The sequence below is a fragment of the Dipodomys spectabilis genome, unplaced genomic scaffold (genome assembly GCF_019054845.1).
Source record: "Dipodomys spectabilis isolate Male_0828 unplaced genomic scaffold, ASM1905484v1 ptg000366l, whole genome shotgun sequence".
NCBI lineage: Eukaryota > Metazoa > Chordata > Mammalia > Rodentia > Heteromyidae > Dipodomys > Dipodomys spectabilis.
In genome coordinates, this window is record NW_024871043.1 from 890,789 (window position 1) to 910,673 (window position 19,885).

A 19,885-nucleotide genomic window follows, 5' to 3' on the forward strand; every position below is an offset into this window, starting at 1 on the left:
CCTCGGCTATGTCCATTAACTTAGAAGTGGGACTGTGGCAGTATCTTCTTATGTGTTTGTGTGATTTTTTTTTTTTTTTGGCCAGTCCTGGGGCTTGAACTCAAGGCCTGGACAATGTCCCTGGATTTCTTTTTTTTGGCTCAAGGCTAGCACTCTACCACCTCAGCCACAGCACCACTTCCAGCCTTTTCTGTGCATGTGGTACTGAGGAATCAAACCCAGGACTTCATGCAGGCTAGGCAAGCACTCTACCACTGAGCTACATTCCCAGCCCCAAGGGATCTTCTTCATGAGATGATTTCATTTCCTTAGATATATACACAGTAGTGAGAGTACTGGAATATGTGGGTTTAACTTTTTGAGGATACACCCTAAGCTGACATTCCCACCTACAGTAGGAATTTCTCCACATTATCACTGGCCTAGTCATGGCATATTCCCTTTCCCAATGTCTACAAAGTCCAAGCATCAACGGCTCCCGAGCACATTACAGAAAAGCTTGATGTTGGGCTGGGAAGGTGGCTCAGTGGTAGAGTGCTTGCCTTGCATGCATGAGGCCCTGGGTTCGATTCCTCAGCACTAAATAAACAGAAAAAGCTGGAAGTGACACTGTGGCTCAAGTGGTAGAGTGTTAGCCTTGAGCTTAAGAGCTAAGGGACAGACCTCAAGTTCAAATCCAGAATTCAAGCCCTACTACAACTGACACAAAAAAAAAAAAAGAGAAAGGAAGAAGGAAGGAAGGAAGGAAGGAAGGAAGGAAGGAAGGAAGGAAGGAAGGAAGGAAGGAAGGAAGGAAGAAAAGAGAGAGAAAGAGGGTTGGGAAGGTGGCTCAGTGGTAGAGTGCTTGCCTTGCATATATGAGGCCCTGGGTTCGATTCCTCAGCACCACATAAGCAGGAAAAGCCAAATGTGGGGCTGATGCTCAAGTGGTAGAGTGCTAGCCTTCAGCTGAAGAGCACAGGGACAGTGCCCAGGCCCAGAGTTCAGGCCCCACGATAAGAAAGAAAGAAAGAAAGAAAGAAAGAAAGAAAGAAAGAAAGAAAGAAAGAAAGAAAGAAAGAAAGAAAGAAAGAAAGAAAGAAAGAAAGAAAGAAAGAAAGAAGGAAAGAAAGAAGGAAAGAAAGAAGGGAAGAAAGAAGGAAAGAAAGAAAGAAAAGGTTGATGTCATGGATAGTTATTGTAGTACCTGTGAAGGGTAAGTTGTTCTTTTTGTTGGTGGTGGTCATAGGTCTTGAACTCAGGGTCTGGGCATTATCCCTGAGCTCTTTTGCTCAAGACTAGTGCTCTACCATTTTAAGCCACAGCTCCACTTCCATTTTCTGGTGGCTTATTAGAGATAAGAGTCTCACAGACTTTCCTGCCTGGTCGGCTTTGAACTGCGATCCTCAGATCTCAGCCTTCTGCGTAGCTAGGATGACAGGCGTGAGCCACCAGCTCCCCGCTGTGAGTTGTTCTCTTGAAGGTTCAAAGAATACTGGAACAACTAATAGGAAAGCCGTGGGATTGATAACTTCCGGGGGACAGGTCAGCAAAGCCATGAATACTGTGGTCAACATAGTGACCAGGCCTTACCTGGCTGTAGGTAAGTTTGATGCTCAACTCTGGTGATCCATGAAATATGTAGACCGCACCTCGGTTCTCCTGCTCTCCTGGAGCTCCAATAGCCACGTCTGTCAGCTTGTCCCCGTTCACGTCCCCCAGCACTGTCAGGGCCGCCCCAAAGCGGCCCCAGGGATGGCCCTGCTCCCCATGGAGAACAGACCCACACCGCCACCGAGCCCTCTGCACAATGAAACCAGTGTCAGCACAACCCAGGCCCTCCCCCCCTCCAGCCCCCACCCTGCCCGGGCCCCATGTGCCACTCACCCCCCTGGGCATGGGGCACACGGACACCTGGCCCCCTCGCGTCTGCTCATAGTAATGCGGGGCCCCAATGAGGATCAGGTCGGTGTTGCCATCTCTGCTGACGTCCAAGGAGCACAGGGAGGCCCCAAAGTAGGAGCCAATCTGAAAGAGACAGAGACAAGAAGATAGAACCCCACCTCCATCAGAGCTCGGGGATCTCTCTCTCTGGAAAAAAAAAAAGAAAGAAAGAAAGAAAACATGCCTAGCCAGGTACCAGTGGCTCACACCTGTAATCCTAGCTACTCAGGAAGCTAAGATCTGAGGGTTGCAGTTCAAAGCCAGCCCAGGCAGCAAAGTCCGTGAGACTGTGAGTGAATTTCCAGTGAACAAGCATAAAACTGGAAATGGTGCTGTCGCTCAAAGTGGTAAAGTACCAGGAACAGCACCCAGAACCCAAGTGCAAGCCTAACCAAAAAAGAAAAAGAAAAAAAGGAGCTGGGAAGGTGGCTCAGTGGTAGAGCGCTTGCCTTGCATGCATGAGGCCCTGGGTTCAATTCCTCAGCACCACATAAGCAAAAAGAAAAAAGCCCGAAGTGGCGCTGTAGCTCAAGTGGTAGAGTGCCAGCCTTGAGCTGAAGAGCTGAGAGACAGCGCCCAGACCCAGAGTTCAGGCCTCATGACCGGACCCAAAAAATAAATAAATATATAAAATATGGAAGGGCTGGGAAGGTGACTCAGTGGTAGAGTGCTTGCCTTGCATGCATGAGGCCCTGGGTTCGATTCCTCAGCACCACATAAGCAGGAAAAAAAAAGCCGGAAGTTGCACTGTGGCTCAAGTGGTAGAGCGCTAGCCTTGAGCTGAAGAGCTGAGGAACAGCGCCCAGGCCCACAGTTCAGGCCCCACGACCGGACCCAAAAAAAAAAGAAAAAAGAAAGAAAGAAAGAAAGAAAGAAAGAAAGGAAGGAAGGAAGGAAGGGAAAGCCATGTCTACTGGAGGAAATCTTTTGGAGACAATATGATTTCCTATATGATTTTTTTTTTTTTTGTCAGTAGTGAGGTTTGAACTCTGGGCTTGGGCTCTGTCCCTACACTCTTCAGCTCAAGGCAAGCGCTCTACTGCTTGAGCCACAGCAACACTTCCCTTTTTCTAGTGAATAACTGGAGCTAAGAGTCTCACGGACTTTTCTGCCTGGGCTGGCTTTGAGCTGTGATCCTCCGATCTCAGCCTCCTGAGTAGCTGGGATTACAGGTGTGAGCCACCGGTGCTCGGCTTCTATATGATTCTTTTTATTTATTTTATTTTTTTTTTTTTGCCAGTCATGGTGCCTGAACTCTGGGCCTGGGCGCTGTCCCTTAGCTCTTCAACTCAAGGCTAGTGCTCTACCACTTGAGCCACAGCGCCACTTCCAGCTTTTTCTGCTTATGTGGTGCTGAGGAATCGAACCCAGGGCCTCATGTATGCAAGGCAAGCACTCTACCACTGAGCCATCTTCCCAGCCCCTTCTATATGATTCTTGATGAGCGATTGTGTCTGTGTCTGTGTCTGTGTGTTTTTACTGAGGATGGAACCCAGAGCCTCGCATATGCCTGCTTTGAAAGCAGTCCAGGCAGGAAAAAAAAAAAAATTGTGAGACTTTAATCTCCAATGAAACACCGAAAAGCCAGAAGTGGAAGTGTGGTTCAAGTAGTAGAGCACCAGCCTTGAACATGAAAAGCTAAAGGACAGTATCCAGAATGTGAGTTCAAGCCTCAGGACCAACACACAAAAATAAAATAAATTGATAGATAGATACATAAATACATAGATACACAGAGGGCTGGGAATGTGGCTTAGTGGTAGAGTGCTTGCCTAGCATGCATGAAGCCCAGGGTTTGATTCCTCAGTACCACATACACAGAAAAAGTTGGAAGTGGTGCTGTGGCTCAAGTGGTAGAGCGCTAGCCTTGAGCAAAAGAAGCTCGGGGACAGTGCCCAGGCCTTGAGTTCAAGCCCCAGGACTGGCAATAATGAATAAATAAACAAGATTGTATCACAGAAGATGACTGACATCATCCATCCAGGATCTCTGAGCTGCGCACGCTGCACTTACCTGGCTGCCCTTGATGGACATGCCGGGCTCCCAGACCCTAAAATCCTTCTTGAACAACACCACCAGGCCAATGTGCTGGTACCGGGGCGCCCCCAGGACTATGCTTTGCACCTTATTCCTTGAGGTGACCGCAGAAGCATAACCTAGAAACAGAGCCCAAAGAAGCAGAGTTTCCCATCACAGACCCTTCCCTCTCCCACCAGCCCATGCTCATGTAAAGACCCTGGAGGCCCCTCCATGCCCCTGTAGCTTGGGGTCACTGAGCCCTGAACTGTATTCCTCTTTGTGAGCAGAAATGAAATCAAGCCTGAGCAGAAAAGTCTAGGGGAGGCTCTTAGCTCTAATTAACTGCCAGAAAAGCCAGAATAGAGGTGTGGCTCAACTGGTAGAATGCCAGCCTTGAGCAAATATATAAATATAGATATAGATATATTTGGATTTCTGTCTTTACTGCTGTGTAAAGTCCTGTGGAAGATTCAGAGTACCTACACTCATTGAGTAGTTACATGCCTCTGAACTCTGAGAGCACCCTGCTCTTCCCACTTACCCAGGTACGCATCATTCATGTCTGAATTCACTCTGGTTACATTCATGAAGGTGGTTTGATCCTTGGATGTGTGGAGAAAAGCCCCACCTGACCAGTCAAAGCTCCCCACAGAACCCAGCAAGGGACCATCCTGGGAAAAGAGAAGAAAAGGAGGGATAGAAAAGAAGACACAGGAATGTGTATCTCCCTCCCCCCCCCCCAAAAAAAAAAAATTAGCTGGGTGCAGGTGGCTCATGCTGTAATCCTAGCTACTCAGGAGGCTGAGATCTGAGGATCACCATTCAACGTCAGCCTGAGCAGGAAAGTCCGTGAGACTCATCTCCAATAAACCAATAGAAAACCAGAAGTGGTGCTGTGGCTCAAGCGGTAGAACACTCGCCTTGAGCTGAAGAGCACAGGGACAGCACCCAAGCCTAGAGTCCAAGCCCCACGACTGACCAAAAAAAAAAATCACAGAAGTCAGGCACTGGTGGCTCACACCTGTAATCCTAGCTACTCAAGAGGCTGAGACCCAAGGATCCCAGTTCAAAGCCAGCCCAGGCAGGAAAGTCCATGAGACTCTTCTCTCCACTGAAATACCAAACAGTCAGAAGTGGAGCTGTGTGGCTCCAGTGGTAGAGTGCCAGCCTTGAGTGAAAAAGCTCAGGGACAGTGCTCACATCCTGAGTTCAAGCTCTGTACCAGTACACACACACACATACACACACACACACACACACACACACACACACACACACACACACACACACACACACACACACCACAATGAGAGCCCCGAACCTTTGCATCTCTTCTCTCTTCATTGTGAACAGCCTCCCCAATTACATGACAGGCCACTTACAGAGGTGACAGCAGCGCTAAACCCTTCCTGGGACATCTCGTGCTCGAAGGAGCTGCTGGCGCTTCCTGTCTGAGTACCTGTGAGGAAAAATATGCTTTTCTTTCTTTCTTTCTTTCCTCTCTTTCTTTCTTTCCTTCTTCCTTCCTTTCTTTCTTTCTTCCTTTCCTCCCTCCCCCCCCCCTCTCTTTCTTTTTCTTTTTCTTTGCCAATCCTGGGCCTTGAACTCAGGGCCTGGGCACTGTCCCTGAGCTTCTCTTGCTCAAGGTTAGCACTCTACCACTTGAGCCACAGCACCACTTCCAGCTTTTTCTGTGTATGTGGTACTGAGGCATCGAATCCAGGGTTTCACACATGCTAGGCAAGCACTCTACCACTAAGCCACCTTCCCAGCCTGAGAAATGCTTTCTGCATTCAATTAAACACAAAGCGATGGGCACAGGGGCTGCATGCTTAAATGCTAGCCAGACAAGAGAAGGAGGCTGAGATGGGACCTGCTATTTATCATCCTAGCGCCCACACATAAGCATTGAGTAACAACATCCAGATTTGCAAAGGAGAACCAGGGAAACCCGGGTGGTTGCGGGGCGGGGAGGAGCAGAAGGATTTGTCTTCCTGGTTATTCTGGGAACAAGGATGGATGCCTGGCTCACCTTCGATGGCAAAGATCTTTTCCTGCAGTTGGTTCTGAATGGTCTTCAGAGCTTGAAAGTTATTCACCCGGAATACATGATCCTGAGAAGGCTTGGACGCAATGGTGTTAAGTTCTTCTCTGTTCCGCACACTGCGGAAGGCATCCCCGACCTGGTACCAAGGAACAAAAGGCAAAGCAGACACTTGGTGGAGAAAGCAGTAGCCACTAGCAAAGCAAACTCTAAGGAAAAAGAATCTGAAGTATGATTTGCTAAATGAAAGAATGCAATGGGAGACCCCCAGGACGCTCCTGCCAACTCCAGTTGGACAGGGTGTGCACTGCACAAGGAGAGACCAGGGGCTAAAGCACAGCTTTGGATCCACTTGCGGAGCTTTCTGGAAGTGGGTTGACCCCCTTCCAGAGGGAGAGGAAGGAGTCTGTATATGAAGGTGTTGCTTGCAGGCCAAGCTATGTACCTGTGCTGATATCTTTTTCAGAACTGATCTTAACCTTTTAGCTCTTCCTGTATCCAAACCCTTTCCCCAAAACTTTGCTGTACCCTGCTACTCTTTAGTGTGTCTGTGTGTCTGTGTGTCTGTGTGTGTGTGTTTCTGTGAGTTCTTGTGCCCATACTGAGGCTTGAACCCTGAGCCTCTTGCTCAGCTTTTCTTTTTAATTGGCTCACAACTGGTGCTCTACCACTTGAGCCACACCCCCACTTTTGACTTTTTTGCTGGTTAACAGGTGATAAGAGTCTCTCAGATTTGTCAGCTCAGGCTGGTTTCTAACCCTGAGGCTCAGATCTCAGTCTCCTGAGTAGCCTGTATTACAGGTGTGAGCCACTGTACCTGGCTAGAATTACCCATCTTCAGCCACATGATTTTTGCAATGACAGATCCATGATTACAAGTGTGTATGAGGTAGCTAGCAGGGGCGTGGTTTCACATTCCTTTTACAACATGTTAAATTGTGCTACCTGCAGGTAGAAAATGCATCTAGAAGAATCTGGGGCAAGAACAGCATTTCCTACCCCAATGACATAGCGAATGATCCCCGCTCTGTCAGCTTGAGGGATGACTTGCTCATAGCCCAAGGGGTCACCAAACTTTTCTCCATCTGTGATAACAACTAGGATCTTCACGGCATTCTCTCGGGCCCCATTGGAGCTCTGGAAGAGTTCTGTTCTGTGTGGGAAAGAGGAAGACAAGGTCAAGTGCAAGGTTAGAGCCAGGCAGCTAGTGCTGCCGGTCTTAGAGAATGTCAGCAGAGCCAAGAACATACGCAAGGCTCTGTGCAAAAGAAGGGTCCCTCTTGCTTACAAGACTTCAACCTCCCTGTTTATTTGTGCCAGTACCAGGACTTGAACTCAGGATATTTCAATCAGCTTTGTTTGTTCATGACTGCCACTTGACCTCTTGAACCATGCCTCCACTTCCAGCTTTTTGCTGGCTCCCTGGAGATAAGAGTCTCACAGACTTTCCTGCCTGGGCTGGCTTCAAACTGTAATCCTCAGATCTCAGCCTCCTGAGAGGCTAAGATGATAAGCAGGAGCCACCAGCACCTGGCTATCTCTTCCCCCGTTCAAACAATAATAACAGGTTTCAAAACTTTTATTTTGTTTTGATCATATTTACCACATCTTACCATCTCCTATTCTACTGGTTCCTCATCTAAACAGCTTCCTGTCATTCTTTTAGTGTGTGTGTGTGTGTGTGTGTGCGCGCGCGCGCGTGCGTGTGTGCGTGTGTGTGCGTGCGCACGCACATGCACGTGCGCATGTGCTGGCCCTGGGGCTTGAACTCAGGGCCTGGACACTGGTCGCTATCCCTGAGCTTTTCTCTCCCCCCCCCCCCTTTTCTTTCTTTCTTTCTTTCTTCCTTCCTTTTTTTTTTTTGCTAACGCTGGTGCTCTACCACTTGAGCCATAGTTCTACTTCTAGCTTTTCGTGGTGAACTGGAGATAAGAGTCTCGCAGCCTTTCCTGCTCGAGCTGGCTTTACACTTTGATCCTCAGATCTCAGCCTCTTGAGTAGCTAGGATTACAGTGGGAGCCTTGAGCACCTGGCCTATCATTCATTCTCTTTACATCTACAGTCCATACATGAGAAAGAACATGTGGATTTTTGCTTTTCCTCAGTCTGGTCTGCCAACTCACTTTTGCTCTGTGTGTGTGTGTGTGTGTGAGTGTGTGTGTGTGTGTGTGTGTGTGTGTGTGTGTGTGTTTCTTGCATTGCTGTTCCTAACCCGTGCTTGATACCTGCTTGATACCCAGGGCCTTGCACTCCCAGCCCAAACTCAACCCATCTTTGCAGCCTCCCCCCAGTGCCTCCCTTTACAATCAACCTGCTTCTTTATGCGCATGCTCTCCTCAGTCCCTCTTCAAAGCCAGTAGAAACAGTCTTTCCCCTAGCCTCTTCAAAAAGCAAAGATCCTCACGGACCCTCACTGCTTACAACCCAGCTATCCACATCTCCTTACTCACACTACTTTGCGGATTGCTGTGGCGGTGTGCGTCCTACCACTCAGCTGTTTGATTGGGTTTATCAGAGACCTCGGGTTCGGGTTTCTCTTGAATTCGCTGAAGGTGAAATGAGTCCAGAACTCTTCAGAGTACTGCATTAAGGAGAACTGGGAACAGAACACCTGGCATTACACAGGAGAAACCACTCCTCCTCCCCAGCATGTTATATATGAGTCTTTCCAAAATCCTTCTCCACAGCACCTTGACTTCAATGTGGACTTCAACTCCAGACCTCTGTCAGCTAAGCTGAAAGAACACAATACACCAGTGGCTCACACCTATCATCAGCTACTCAGGAGGATCTGAGGATCATGGTTCAAAGCCAGACTGAGCAGGAAAGTCTAGGAGACTTTTTTTTTGGTCATGGTGCTTGAACTCAGGGACTGGACACTGTCCCTGAGCTCTTTTGCTCAAGGCTAGTCCTCTACCACTTTGAGCCACAGCTCTACTTCCAGTTTTCTGGTGGAGATAAGAGTCTCATGGACTTTCCTACCCAGGCTGGCTTTGAATCACAATCCTCAGATCTCAGCCTCCTGAGTAGCTAGGATGACTGGGGTGAGCCATCAGTGTCCAGCTTGTGAGACTCTTATTTCCAATGAATTACCAAAAAGCTGGAAGAGGAGCTGTGGTTCAAGTAGTAGAGAGACAGCCTTGAGAAAAAAAAGCTAAAGGACAGTGCTCAAGCACCAGGACTGACACAAAATAAATAAAAATTCTCTATCAGGCTATGCTAGGGAATGTTGTCTGGTTGTCAAGCATTTGCCAGCTTCCTGTGGACAATTCCCAGACCTACCCTTGGCCCTCACCAAGGTTTTGGACTCTGTGAATTGGTTCATCACAGTTGATACAAACTCCTTCATCTCCTGAAACTCATGTGTCCGGATGCTGCCTGAACCATCGATCAAGAAGACAATGTCACTCTCCTGCTGAGGACATCCTGGAGAAGAGAACAAGAAGTGTGAGTAATGAACAGGAGGCTTGTGCTCATTTTTGTGCTTGGTTTTTCCTTGTGATTCCATACTGGAGCTTGAACTCAGAGCCTGGGTGCTGTCTCTTAGCTTTCTCCACTCAAGGCTAGCACACTACCCCTTGAGCCACAGCTCCACTTCAGATTAGTTGTTTATTAGAGATAAGAGGCTTATGGACTTTCCTGCCCCAAGCTGGCTTCAAACCACAATCCTCAGATCTCAGCCTCCTGAATAGCTAGAATTTCAGGCATGAGCCACTGGCACCAGACTTGGCTTTGATCTTTTGAGAGAATCCCAAGGTAGAGACAAAGCCACAAGCAGGTTCCTGACTTTGAATTTTTGATCTACTGCTTGTTGTTTAAGCTGTTAAGGAAATGTGTTGAGGGGCCAAAGACACAAGGACATATAGCGATGTACAAAGAACAGATAAGAAACAAACTATGAAGTCAGGCGCCAGTGGCTCACACCTGTAATCCTAGCTACTCAGGAGGCTGAGATATGAAGATCATGGTGCAAAGCCAGCCTGGGGAGGAAAGTCTGTGAGACTCTTATCTCCAATTAAACCAACCAAAAACTGGAAGTGGCGCTGTGGCTCAAGTGGTAGAGCGCTAGCCTTTAGCTGAAGAGCTGAGGGACAGTGCCCAGGCCCAGGGTTGAAGCCCTACAACCAACCAAAAAGAAAAAAAAAAAAAAAAGAAAGAAGGAAACTATGTGCCCACAGATAGGAGATAACAAAGGAAGGATATGTGGTAGCGAAATAGATGGTGGGATGATTAGAAGCACCACACCGGAAAGCGTTCTTGGAGAGGTGATATCCGAGGGAGAAGATTAGAATGTGCTATTAGATGAGATATGAGGAAAAGCAATCAGTAATCGTCAATACAAAGATCCTAAGGCCAGGACAACTTGGTGAGATTCCCGGAGGCAGCTAGAGGGGCTGGTGCAAAGTGGAAACTGAAGTAGAAGGAATGAGAGGAAGCTGGAGAGGTCTGCAAAGGCTGAGCTATCTAGAACACCATGGTGGCATTTGTCATAAAGACAATAATAGTCGGCAGTCAGGTAACCAGGTCTTCTCTTGCCTTACAGAGGTGAGTGGTGTGCCCACCCCCCCCCCCTTCTTTCTCTCTTAGCTGGGGACATGATACTATGGGTTGGACTCACATCCTAATATTTGCTATGCAGGCACTCTACCACTTGAGACATGCCTCCAGCCCCTTATTCTGTATGTTTGTTTGTTTGTGTGTTTTAACTAGGGTCTCCTTTTTCCTCAAGCTCGTCTGGACCCCACTCCTCCTATTTACACTTTCTGGTGTAGCTAGGATGACAGGTACCTGCCACCATACCCAGCCTTTTCTGTTGACAAGGGATCTTGTGAATTTTTTTACTCAGGCCCACCTCAAACCCTGATCCTCCCCCATCTCAGCCTCCAGAATAACTAAGATTGCAGGTATGTGCGTCGCTGCATCTGGCTGGAACTCCTCTTAAAGTGCACCTCCCAAGTCTCTCCTCCCTCTGAGCCTAGACCATGAGGAGTCGTAGCATGGTCCTGACCCCCATCCTCTGGTCTCTGCCAGAAGAGACCCACCTCTAAGGGTCTCTGGGAACCGCTCAGGCTGCTGTAGCAAGTTGGGTCCAAACAGGAAGCAGAAGCCATTCACATATGTGTTCTCCTTGCAGGTCTGATGCACAGTGGGACCACAGGCCTGAGGGATGGGGGCGGTGAGAGGAAAGGTCAATGAAGGCCATGGACGGTGATGGGGGTGAGACCATGGAGAGGCGGGGCTGGTGAGGGGAGAGGCCAATGAGGGACAGGGACAGTGGTGGGGGTGGGGCCAGTGAGGGACATGGCCAGTGAGGGGCTGCCTTACTTCCTGTCCTTTTCTTACCAGCACCTCGGTGCTCCTCTATTTCCAGTAGCCCAGATCCCCTCTCCTCCCCGCAGGACCCTCATGTGACTCAGGGCAACTCACCAGGAGCTGGGCGGGGTTGGTGGCAGCTGCCAAGGACAGGCCCAGGGACATGTTCACAGCCTCTGGAGGCACTGAGGAGATAGAGAGGCACAAGATTACCCTCAGAGACAGAAGAAGCTGCAAGATCTGGGTGGGGTCACCTGGACCTGGAGACAGGGAGCCTGGCAGGGGAAGGGAGCATCCAGATCAGGAGACAAGTCTACCTGAGGGCTGCGGGAGCGGGACCTGCATGCAGAGCAGAGGCTGGGGAGCCAGCACCCCCCCCTCCTCCCCCACCACAGTCCCCTCCCTCCAATGCAGGTCTTCCCCAAGATGGGAAGGGACCCAGGCAGGGGCAGGAGCTCACCCTGCAGGTGGATGGGCTGACACCTGCCCGTGCTGACATCACACTGGTAGAGCCCACCTGTTTGGTTGGTAGACCTTATCTCCTGGGGAGCTCCAACCACCACCCTACAAGGAGACATGGGAATAGAGAAATCTGTAGGTGTGGAAAAAGTAGCCATGACAGAAGTGGAAAAACTGGGAGGAATCACCATGAAATGGAGCTAGGATGAGCAAAGGAAATAAGTAGCTAGAATTACAGGAGTGAGCCATGAGTACCTGTCCATGGCCTTCATTGACCTTTCCTCTCACCGGCCCCATTTGACATTTGACATTTGTGTTTACATACACAAAAGTTGATCTTAGAGCACACAGCTAGAAGTTGTTTATGCTGATCCCTGCCTCTTTATTTTAATCCCTGCAACTTTGTTCCAATGATATATGTACTAGCTAGGCTACTAAGTTGAAATTTCTTTGGCCTTGTTTTGTTATGACCAAGTAACAATGTCCACTATTGTAAGGAATTGTTTATTTCAACATGGAACCTTAGAGTATAGAAGGGAGATCCATTTCAAGTTGTGTTAGTAGGTGCAGAGTTGTGAATCTTGTAAGTTCAAATCTATGAGTAGGTGACAAGTTGGCATTAAGATTGTCCTTTTTGTCTGATCAAAACAAATAAAAACTTCTTAGCCGGGCACTGGTGGCTCATACTTGTAATCCTAGCTACTCAGGTGGCTGAGACCTGAGGATCATGGTTCAAAGCCAGGCTGGGCAGGAAAGACCATGATACTCTTATCTCCAGTAAACCACTAGGAAACCGGAAGTGGTGCTGTGGCTCAAGCAGTAGAGCGCTGGCCTTGAGCTGAAGAGTGTAAGGACAGCGCCCAGGCCCAGAGTTCAAGCCCCATGACTGACAAAAAAAAAATACAAATAAATAAAAACTTTTTTAAACTACAAAAGAAAAGGAGGGGGAATACCATTTCTGTAAACACTTCTGTAAAGGTAGACATTTTGCACTTTGCAACTCATACAGTCTCTGTCACAACTACTCTATCCAGCCATTGTAGCTCAGAGGCAGCCATAAGCCAGATAGGGTGGTACACACCTGTAATGCCAGCACTGGGGAAGCTGAGGCATGATATATCAAATTCAAGGCTAGCTTGGGCTATTTGAGGTAAGCCCTTGCAGTGAATCAAAAAGAGAAAGAGGAGGAGGTGGAAGGGAGGGACAGAGAAAAAGAGAGGGAAGAAGGGGGTATGGAGGGAGAGGAATAAGGAAGAGTAAAAGCCACAAAGCCAGCACCAGTGGCTCATGCTTGTAATCCTAGCTACTCAGGAGGCTGAGATCTGAGGATCTCGGTTCAAAGCCAGCCTGGGCAGAAAAGTCTCCGTGAAACTCTTATCTCTAATTAAACATTCAAAAACTGGAAATGGAGCTGTGGCTCAAGTGGTAGAACATAGCCCTGAGCAAAAGAGCTCAGGGACTGTATCCAGGCCCTAAGTTCAAGCCCCATAACCAGCCCCCCCCCAAAAAAAAAGAAAGAAAAAGGTCAGCCACAAACTATAAGGGACAAGTAGGTAAGGTTGTGCTAAATAAAATTTATTTACAATTACAAGTAGCAGCTCTCAAGCAGGCCATAATTAGAGACTTTAATATAGTTATAAACAAAAATCTCTCTAGAACAAACCACATGAGGGGCTGGGAAGGTGGCTCAGTGGTAGAGCACTTGCCTTGCATGCATGAGGCCCTGGGTTCGATTCCTCAGCACCACATAAGCAAAAAGAAAAAAACTGGAAGTGGCGCTGTGGCTCAAGTGGTAGAGCGCTAGCCTTGAGCTGAAGAGCTGAGGGACAGCGCCCAGGCCCAGAGCTCAGGCCTCACCACCGGACCCAAAAAAAAACAAAACAAAACAAACCACATGAAACCATTTGCTAGAGTCTCTCCTTGGAAAAGAAGTGGAGGAAAGGAGTGATAGATTTTTCCTTAGTACCACTTACACAGAAAAAGCTGGAAGTGGCACTGTGGTTCAAGTGGTAGAGTGCTAGCTTTGAGCAAAAGAAGCTCAGGGACGTGCCCAGGCCCTGAGTTCAAACCCCAGAACTAGCAGAAGAAGAAGAAGGAGAAGGAGAAAGAAAAAGAAAAAGAAAGGAATACACTCCCAGTGGATTGAAACAAAGTCATCTCTAGGATAAGAATGACTGGGATTTTTTTTTTTTTTAGTTTTATACACTCTTCAGCATCTTTTTAATTTTAAACACTGTCTCATTACTATATATCCAGGAAAAGCAATTAAAAAGCTAATTTGTCTTTTTATATACATTTAGGAACACATGAAAAACAAGACTCTTCCAGAAGCTCTTACCGGGACCCCTCAAACTGGACCACAGTCTGCCCGAAGCCCTTTGCGTTCTCTTGAAAAGTCATCGGCTTTTCAACATCCAGGTTGAACCCACGACATAAGGCCACGGCTAGAAGAAGGAGAAGTGGGTAAGGGCCAAGCAGGGAAGCAGGATAGACGAGAAGGCAGTAAGCCCTCCTCTGCCCCAATTCGCCCAAACTCGGCATCCAGGGTGTCTGCCTCCAGGCCCAGCTCTGATGGCCAGCTCGGGGATTTCACGCTTTTTCTATAGAGAGCCAGAAAGGATATACTTCAAGCTTTTCAAGCCAAGAGACGAACAGATTATGTTACATAGGTATTTATATAACAAGATAAAATACAAGTCCATAAACTGATCATCAAGGAACTTGATGGTACTGGGACTTGAACTCAGGGACTGACCATTGTGCTTTTTCCCACTCAAGGCTGGCACTCAACCACTTGAGCCATAACTCCACTTGAGCTCTTTGGTAGTTGATGGGAGGTAAGAGTATCATAGACTTGCCTGCCCTGGCTGACTTTGAACTCTGATTCTCAGATCTCAGCCTCTTAAGCATCTAGGAGGATTACAGGTGTAAGCCAATGGCATCCAGCAAGGAAAACATTTTGATAATACAGATTTACTAATGATACAGTGGAATCCTCACTTATCCTGGGATTCAACATTAGTGTTCACAGGCTGGATGCTACTGGCTCACACCTGTAATCCTAGCTACTCAGGAAACTGAGATCTACGGATCAAAGTTCAAAGCCAGTCCAGGCAGAGAAGTCCGTGAGACTCTTATCTCCAATTATCCAGCAAAAAAAAAAAACTGGAAGAGGAGGTATGGTTCAAGTGGTAGAACACCAACCTTGAATAAAAAAGTGAAGGGATAATGTGAGGGCCCTGAATTCAAACCCCAGTACTAGTACCAAAATGGTGTTCACTATGATCAGACTGCTTATAAATGTCCAACTACAGCCTATGGCTTGTAGGTTGTAACCAACTGACTCACCAGCCCAGAGCTACATCATGGGATGTAGTAAGGCCCCCTCTGAACTCCACTCTGCCCACTGAGCCCACAAATGGCCTCTTTCCCCACCATCACTATCACCAATTTGCTCAACAGTCAAGTTCCTGTAGACTCAGATCATTTCTTTCCTGCCCAATTCTCAAGCATTTCCTTCCCTTCTTGACTTGGTTTCCACACAACTTAAGCATAAAAGAAAACCAAACCATCAGGCACCAATGGCTCACACCTGTCATCCTAGCTACTCAGAAGCTAATAAAGTAAAATTAAATTTTAAACAGGCAGTCAGGTGCTGGTGGCTCACGCCTGTAATCCTACCTACTCAGGAGGCTGAGATCTGAGGATCATGGTTCAAAGCCAGCCTGGGCAGGAAAGTCTGTGAGACTCTTATCTCCAATTAACCATTAGAAAACCAGAAGTAGTGCTGTGGCTCAAGTGGTAGAGCACTAACCTTGAGCTGAAGAGCTCAGGGACAGTGCCCAGGCCCAGAGTTCAAGCCCCAAGACTGAAAAAAAAAAAATCCAGATTCTAGTGTCTCATGCCAGTAAACCTAGCTACTCAGGAGGCTGAGATCTGAGGATTATGGTTCAAAGCCAACCTGGGCAAGAAAGTCTCTAAGACCCTTATCTCCAACTAATCACAAAAAAAAAAAAAATTCAGAAGTGATGCCGTGGCTCAAGTGGTAGAGTGCTAGCCATCAGCAAAAAAGCTCAGGGACAGTGCCCAAGCCCAGAGTTCCAGCCCATGACTGGTAATAAATAAATGCCAGGCATTGATGGTTCATGCCTGTAATGGTATCTGCTCAGGAGGCTGAGATCTGAGGATCACAGTTCAAAGCCAGCCCCAAGCAGGAAAGTCCATGAGACTCTTCTCTCCAATTAACCACCAACAAGGCAGAAATGGCACTGTGGTTCAAAGTGATAGAGCACTAGCCTTGAGCACAAAAGCTCAGGGATTGCCCCCAGGCCCTGATTTCAAGCCTCACTGGCACAAAAACAAAGTAGTAAGGTAGGATCCCTGAGGAATCTTGAGAGTATAAATTTGCTGTACACTCCTGGGCATGTCCTTTCATCTCTCTGAGACTCTGTTTTCTGATCTATGAAGCAAAGGGTACCAAACAGCCTTGCAGAGTTTGTGAATAAAGTCATTCATCCAAGCTTCCCAGTGTATCCCATCTTCATCAGCCTCGACTTTCTCCTTCTTCTTGAATCCATCCTCCCCCATCCCTTTTGCTCTCTCCCCATCCAACTCCTGTATCATCTGCTTCTATTTTTCCTCCATTCACAGACCCCAAAATTTACACACACACACACACACACACACTGAGGTCCCCCAATTCCCTAGGTACCTGTCAACAAGAGGACTCTCCAAGTCATGGCTAAAAGCAGCAAGAACCTGAGAGAAAAGAACTTGGGTGGCAGGCACCACTGAACCCCTTCATAGAAGCCATTCAAGTCTGGAAGGGCAGAAAACGAGAAGTAGTTCAAGGAAGAGGGGGAGGGCGGAGGCCCATTGAGCACTTGACTCAGCCCTTCTCTGGGGACTGCACTCAGTGCTCTCCGGCTCAAACACCACCAAGGTCACTCACCATCTGAAAGATCATGCACTCTATCATTTGTGACTCACTTGTTCCTAGGGTTGGCCAAAGTATTAAGAAAAGCCAGCGAAATGCCCTTAGGACTCTGGGTCTTCTCAAAAAGACTTTGCAACATTTCTCCAACTCCACTTACAGACCCAGGAATATCCTCCAGTCAGAGCTGTTCTGGGCAGCTCCTATGCAAAGAGTTCTGGTGCTTTCTAAGTGTTTTGCTTTAAAAAAAAATAATAAAATAAAATAAGTAAGGTCTCAAGAGCTGGACATCTACTCAGAGGTGGAGGTAGGAGAATTATGGTCTAAGACCTACTCTGGGCAAAAGCATGAGACCCTACAAGAAAACTAACTAAATAAATCCAAATAAGTAAACTAAAAATGCACTGGAAAATAGCTTAAGTAGTAAAATATTTGTCTAGCAAGCATGAGGCCCTGAGTTCAAGGCCAATTGCTAGCCAAAACAAAAGAAAAAGAAAAAAAAAAGTCATGCAATCTTGGATAAACAAAAGCCAAGGGAATTCATCTCCACTAAACCTCTCCTTCAAGAAATACTACAGAGAGAAAGCCAAGGGACTAAGGGACAGTACCAAACACAAAGCTACAGAGACTCCTGCAGACAGAAATGCAAAGGTATTAGACAGTAACAGAGTCATATGAAAAAAAAATCTCAATAAAGGTAAATAAATATGCAATTATAAAAGCTAGTGTTGTTAACATGGTATATAAAATGTTTTCTATAAACATGATTTAAAAAACAAATATTTTTATCATAAATATATTTTTTTCCAGTCGTGGGGGGCCTGAACTCTGAGTCTGGGAGCTGTCCCTCAGCTCTTCAGCTCAAGGCTAACGCTCTACCACTTGAGCCACAGCGCCACTTCTGGCTTTTTCTGTTTATGTGGGGCTGAGGAATCAAACCCAGGGTTTCATGCATGCAAGGCAAGCGCTCTACACTGAGCCACCTTCCCAGCCCCTATTTCATATTTTTGAACACATATAAAGACAATTTTGTGAGCCCGATGCCAGTGGCCCATGTCTAGAACCCTAGCTACTCAGAAATCTGAGATCTGAGGAATGAAGTTCGAAGCCAGCCTTAGCAAAAACTGAAGATGAAGAAGACTTACTAGACAGTCACTCTAGCTGAGGATGGAGGCACTTGGTGGAGGAAGTACAGCTCACCAAACTGGTGAGCTAATGAAACAGATAAGAAGATGATGTTTGACTCAGAAATGATGATAATGTAGCCTGACATCAGTGGCTCACACCTGTAATCCTAGCTACTCAGGAGGCTGAGATCTGAAGATCAAGGTTCAAAGCCAACCTGAGCAGGTAGTGGAGCTGTGGCTCCAAGTGGTTAAGTGCTAGTCTTGAAGGAAAAGAAAAGCTCAGGGGCAGAGCCCAGGCCGTAAGTTCAAAACCCCATGACCAACAATAAGAAGAAAGAAGGAGAAAGGGAGAAAGGGTGGAATGGAGGAAGGAAGGATGGAAGGAAGGAAGGAAGGAAGGAAGGAAGGAAGGAAGGAAGGCAGGAAGGAAGGAAGGAAGGAAGGAAGGAAGCAGCAGCATCTATGACAGAGTCTGTGCTTTCAGGATGGTGAGTGACAGAGAAACAGGGAGGGGGGACGGGGAGGGGAACACACCCTGAAGACCTTCAGTAGGGTCTTGATGCTGCCGAGGTAAGGATTCTTGGGAGAGGCTTATAGCTGTGATGACAGAGGTCAGTGGATCTAAAGCCTGACCTCCTCCTGAGGTTGATCTTCCTCTGCCTGCACCATCCTCCTCCCCCCCACCCCCCCCCCCACCATCTTTGCAGAAGCAAAGCCTGCCTGTTCCTGCAGCTGCTTGTGAAAGAGAAGCCAGAAGAACTGGTGAATGATAGCATCAGCTGCATGAGCCAAAACAAGAGTGGCGGCCCTGCAAAGAGACAAGCAGGCTGGCCAAGCGAGGGGGCTCCAGAGACTGGAAGCTGCAGGATACAAATGAGTCATCGCAGACCTCAGCCACAGCTTGCAGAAAGATATCCGACCATGATGCATGATGCGGGAAGGAAAAAGGCAGGAGAGGTTTCTAGAAAGTGAAGCAATAAGAAGGATGAGTGTTGCTCTCTATCTTCTAACCCGATCAGCCCCTGTTGGCTTTGTTTTTCTTGTGTGTACGTCAATCCTGGGACTTGAACTCAGGTCTCCACACCTTCATTAGCTTTTTCACTCAAGCCTAGCACTCTACCACTTGAACCATACTTCCACTTTCAGCTTTTTGCTAGGTAGTTGGAGATAGGAGTCTCTCAGATTTGTCTGCCCGGGCTGACTTCAAACCCAGATCCTTAGATCTCAGCCTCCTATGTGGCTAGGAGCCACTAGCACCTGGTTTCTGGAACTTCTGATTTTCTTCTCCATAGAGGATTCTTCCAAGGTCAGTATAAGAGCATGATAGAGGAAGAAAACAGACAGGTTGTCCCAGAAAATGGGGTAGCAGACACGAAGGCTACTTAGGGAAGAACCACCCCCATCTTCTCCTTTGTTCTTGCTCCTGTCCTGTAAGCCATGATGCTGAGAAAGAAGCATTCTACAAGAGTGGCTGGGACCAGGCTGTGTTTGCTCTGCATACCTTGTTTGGGAAGGGCCACTGTCTTGTCAGAGCTCATACTGGGACCAAGCACTGGTAGCTCATGCCTGTAATCTTAGTCACTCAGGAAGCTGAGATCTAAGAATCAAGGTTCAAATCCAGCCCAGGCAGGAACATCCAGGAGACTCTTATCTCTAGTTAATCCCTCCCTCCCTCACGCACTCACACAAAAGACAGAAGTATAGCTGTGGCTCAAGGGAAAGAGAGCTAGCCTTGAGAAAAAAAAAATTATAGACATGCCCTGGGACAGGGGGAAAAAAAGGCAGAAGTAGCTTTGGGCCTGACCTGAACAGAGGTTGCAGGGTTTTGGGGCGGGAGGACAATTTGAGGAAGGGGGGACAATTCCTTTCGACAGGAGAAAATGACCTGGGTGGAGAATAAGAATCACAAACCCAGCCGGGCGCTGGTGGCTCACGCCTGTAATCCTAGCTACTCAGGAGGCTGAGATCTGAGGATCGCAGTTCAAAGCCAGCCCGGGCAGGAAAGACCGTGAGACTCCTATCTCCAATAAACCACCAGAAAACCGGAAGTGGTGCTGTAGCTCAAGT

At 47.6% G+C, this 19,885-nt stretch overlaps 1 protein-coding gene across 1 annotated transcript in view; it reads right to left on the bottom strand.

The window, feature by feature from the left end:
• Window positions 1-16,570, bottom strand: part of LOC122096284 (integrin alpha-M-like) — a 29,532-nt gene extending 12,962 nt beyond the window's left edge. Inside the window, exons 1-14 of the mRNA XM_042666801.1 lie at window positions 16,470-16,570; window positions 14,097-14,202; window positions 11,760-11,863; window positions 11,414-11,484; window positions 11,029-11,146; window positions 9,282-9,412; window positions 8,437-8,582; window positions 6,986-7,139; window positions 5,975-6,125; window positions 5,325-5,401; window positions 4,484-4,613; window positions 3,937-4,079; window positions 1,867-2,007; window positions 1,573-1,782 (exon numbers count right to left, since the gene is read on the bottom strand). Of these exons, the coding sequence (XP_042522735.1) occupies window positions 1,573-1,782; window positions 1,867-2,007; window positions 3,937-4,079; window positions 4,484-4,613; window positions 5,325-5,401; window positions 5,975-6,125; window positions 6,986-7,139; window positions 8,437-8,582; window positions 9,282-9,412; window positions 11,029-11,146; window positions 11,414-11,484; window positions 11,760-11,863; window positions 14,097-14,202; window positions 16,470-16,497 (1,710 nt within the window). The 5' untranslated portion in view covers window positions 16,498-16,570. The remainder of the gene's footprint in view (window positions 1-1,572; window positions 1,783-1,866; window positions 2,008-3,936; window positions 4,080-4,483; window positions 4,614-5,324; window positions 5,402-5,974; window positions 6,126-6,985; window positions 7,140-8,436; window positions 8,583-9,281; window positions 9,413-11,028; window positions 11,147-11,413; window positions 11,485-11,759; window positions 11,864-14,096; window positions 14,203-16,469) is intronic.
• Window positions 16,571-19,885: the final 3,315 nt, after the last annotated feature.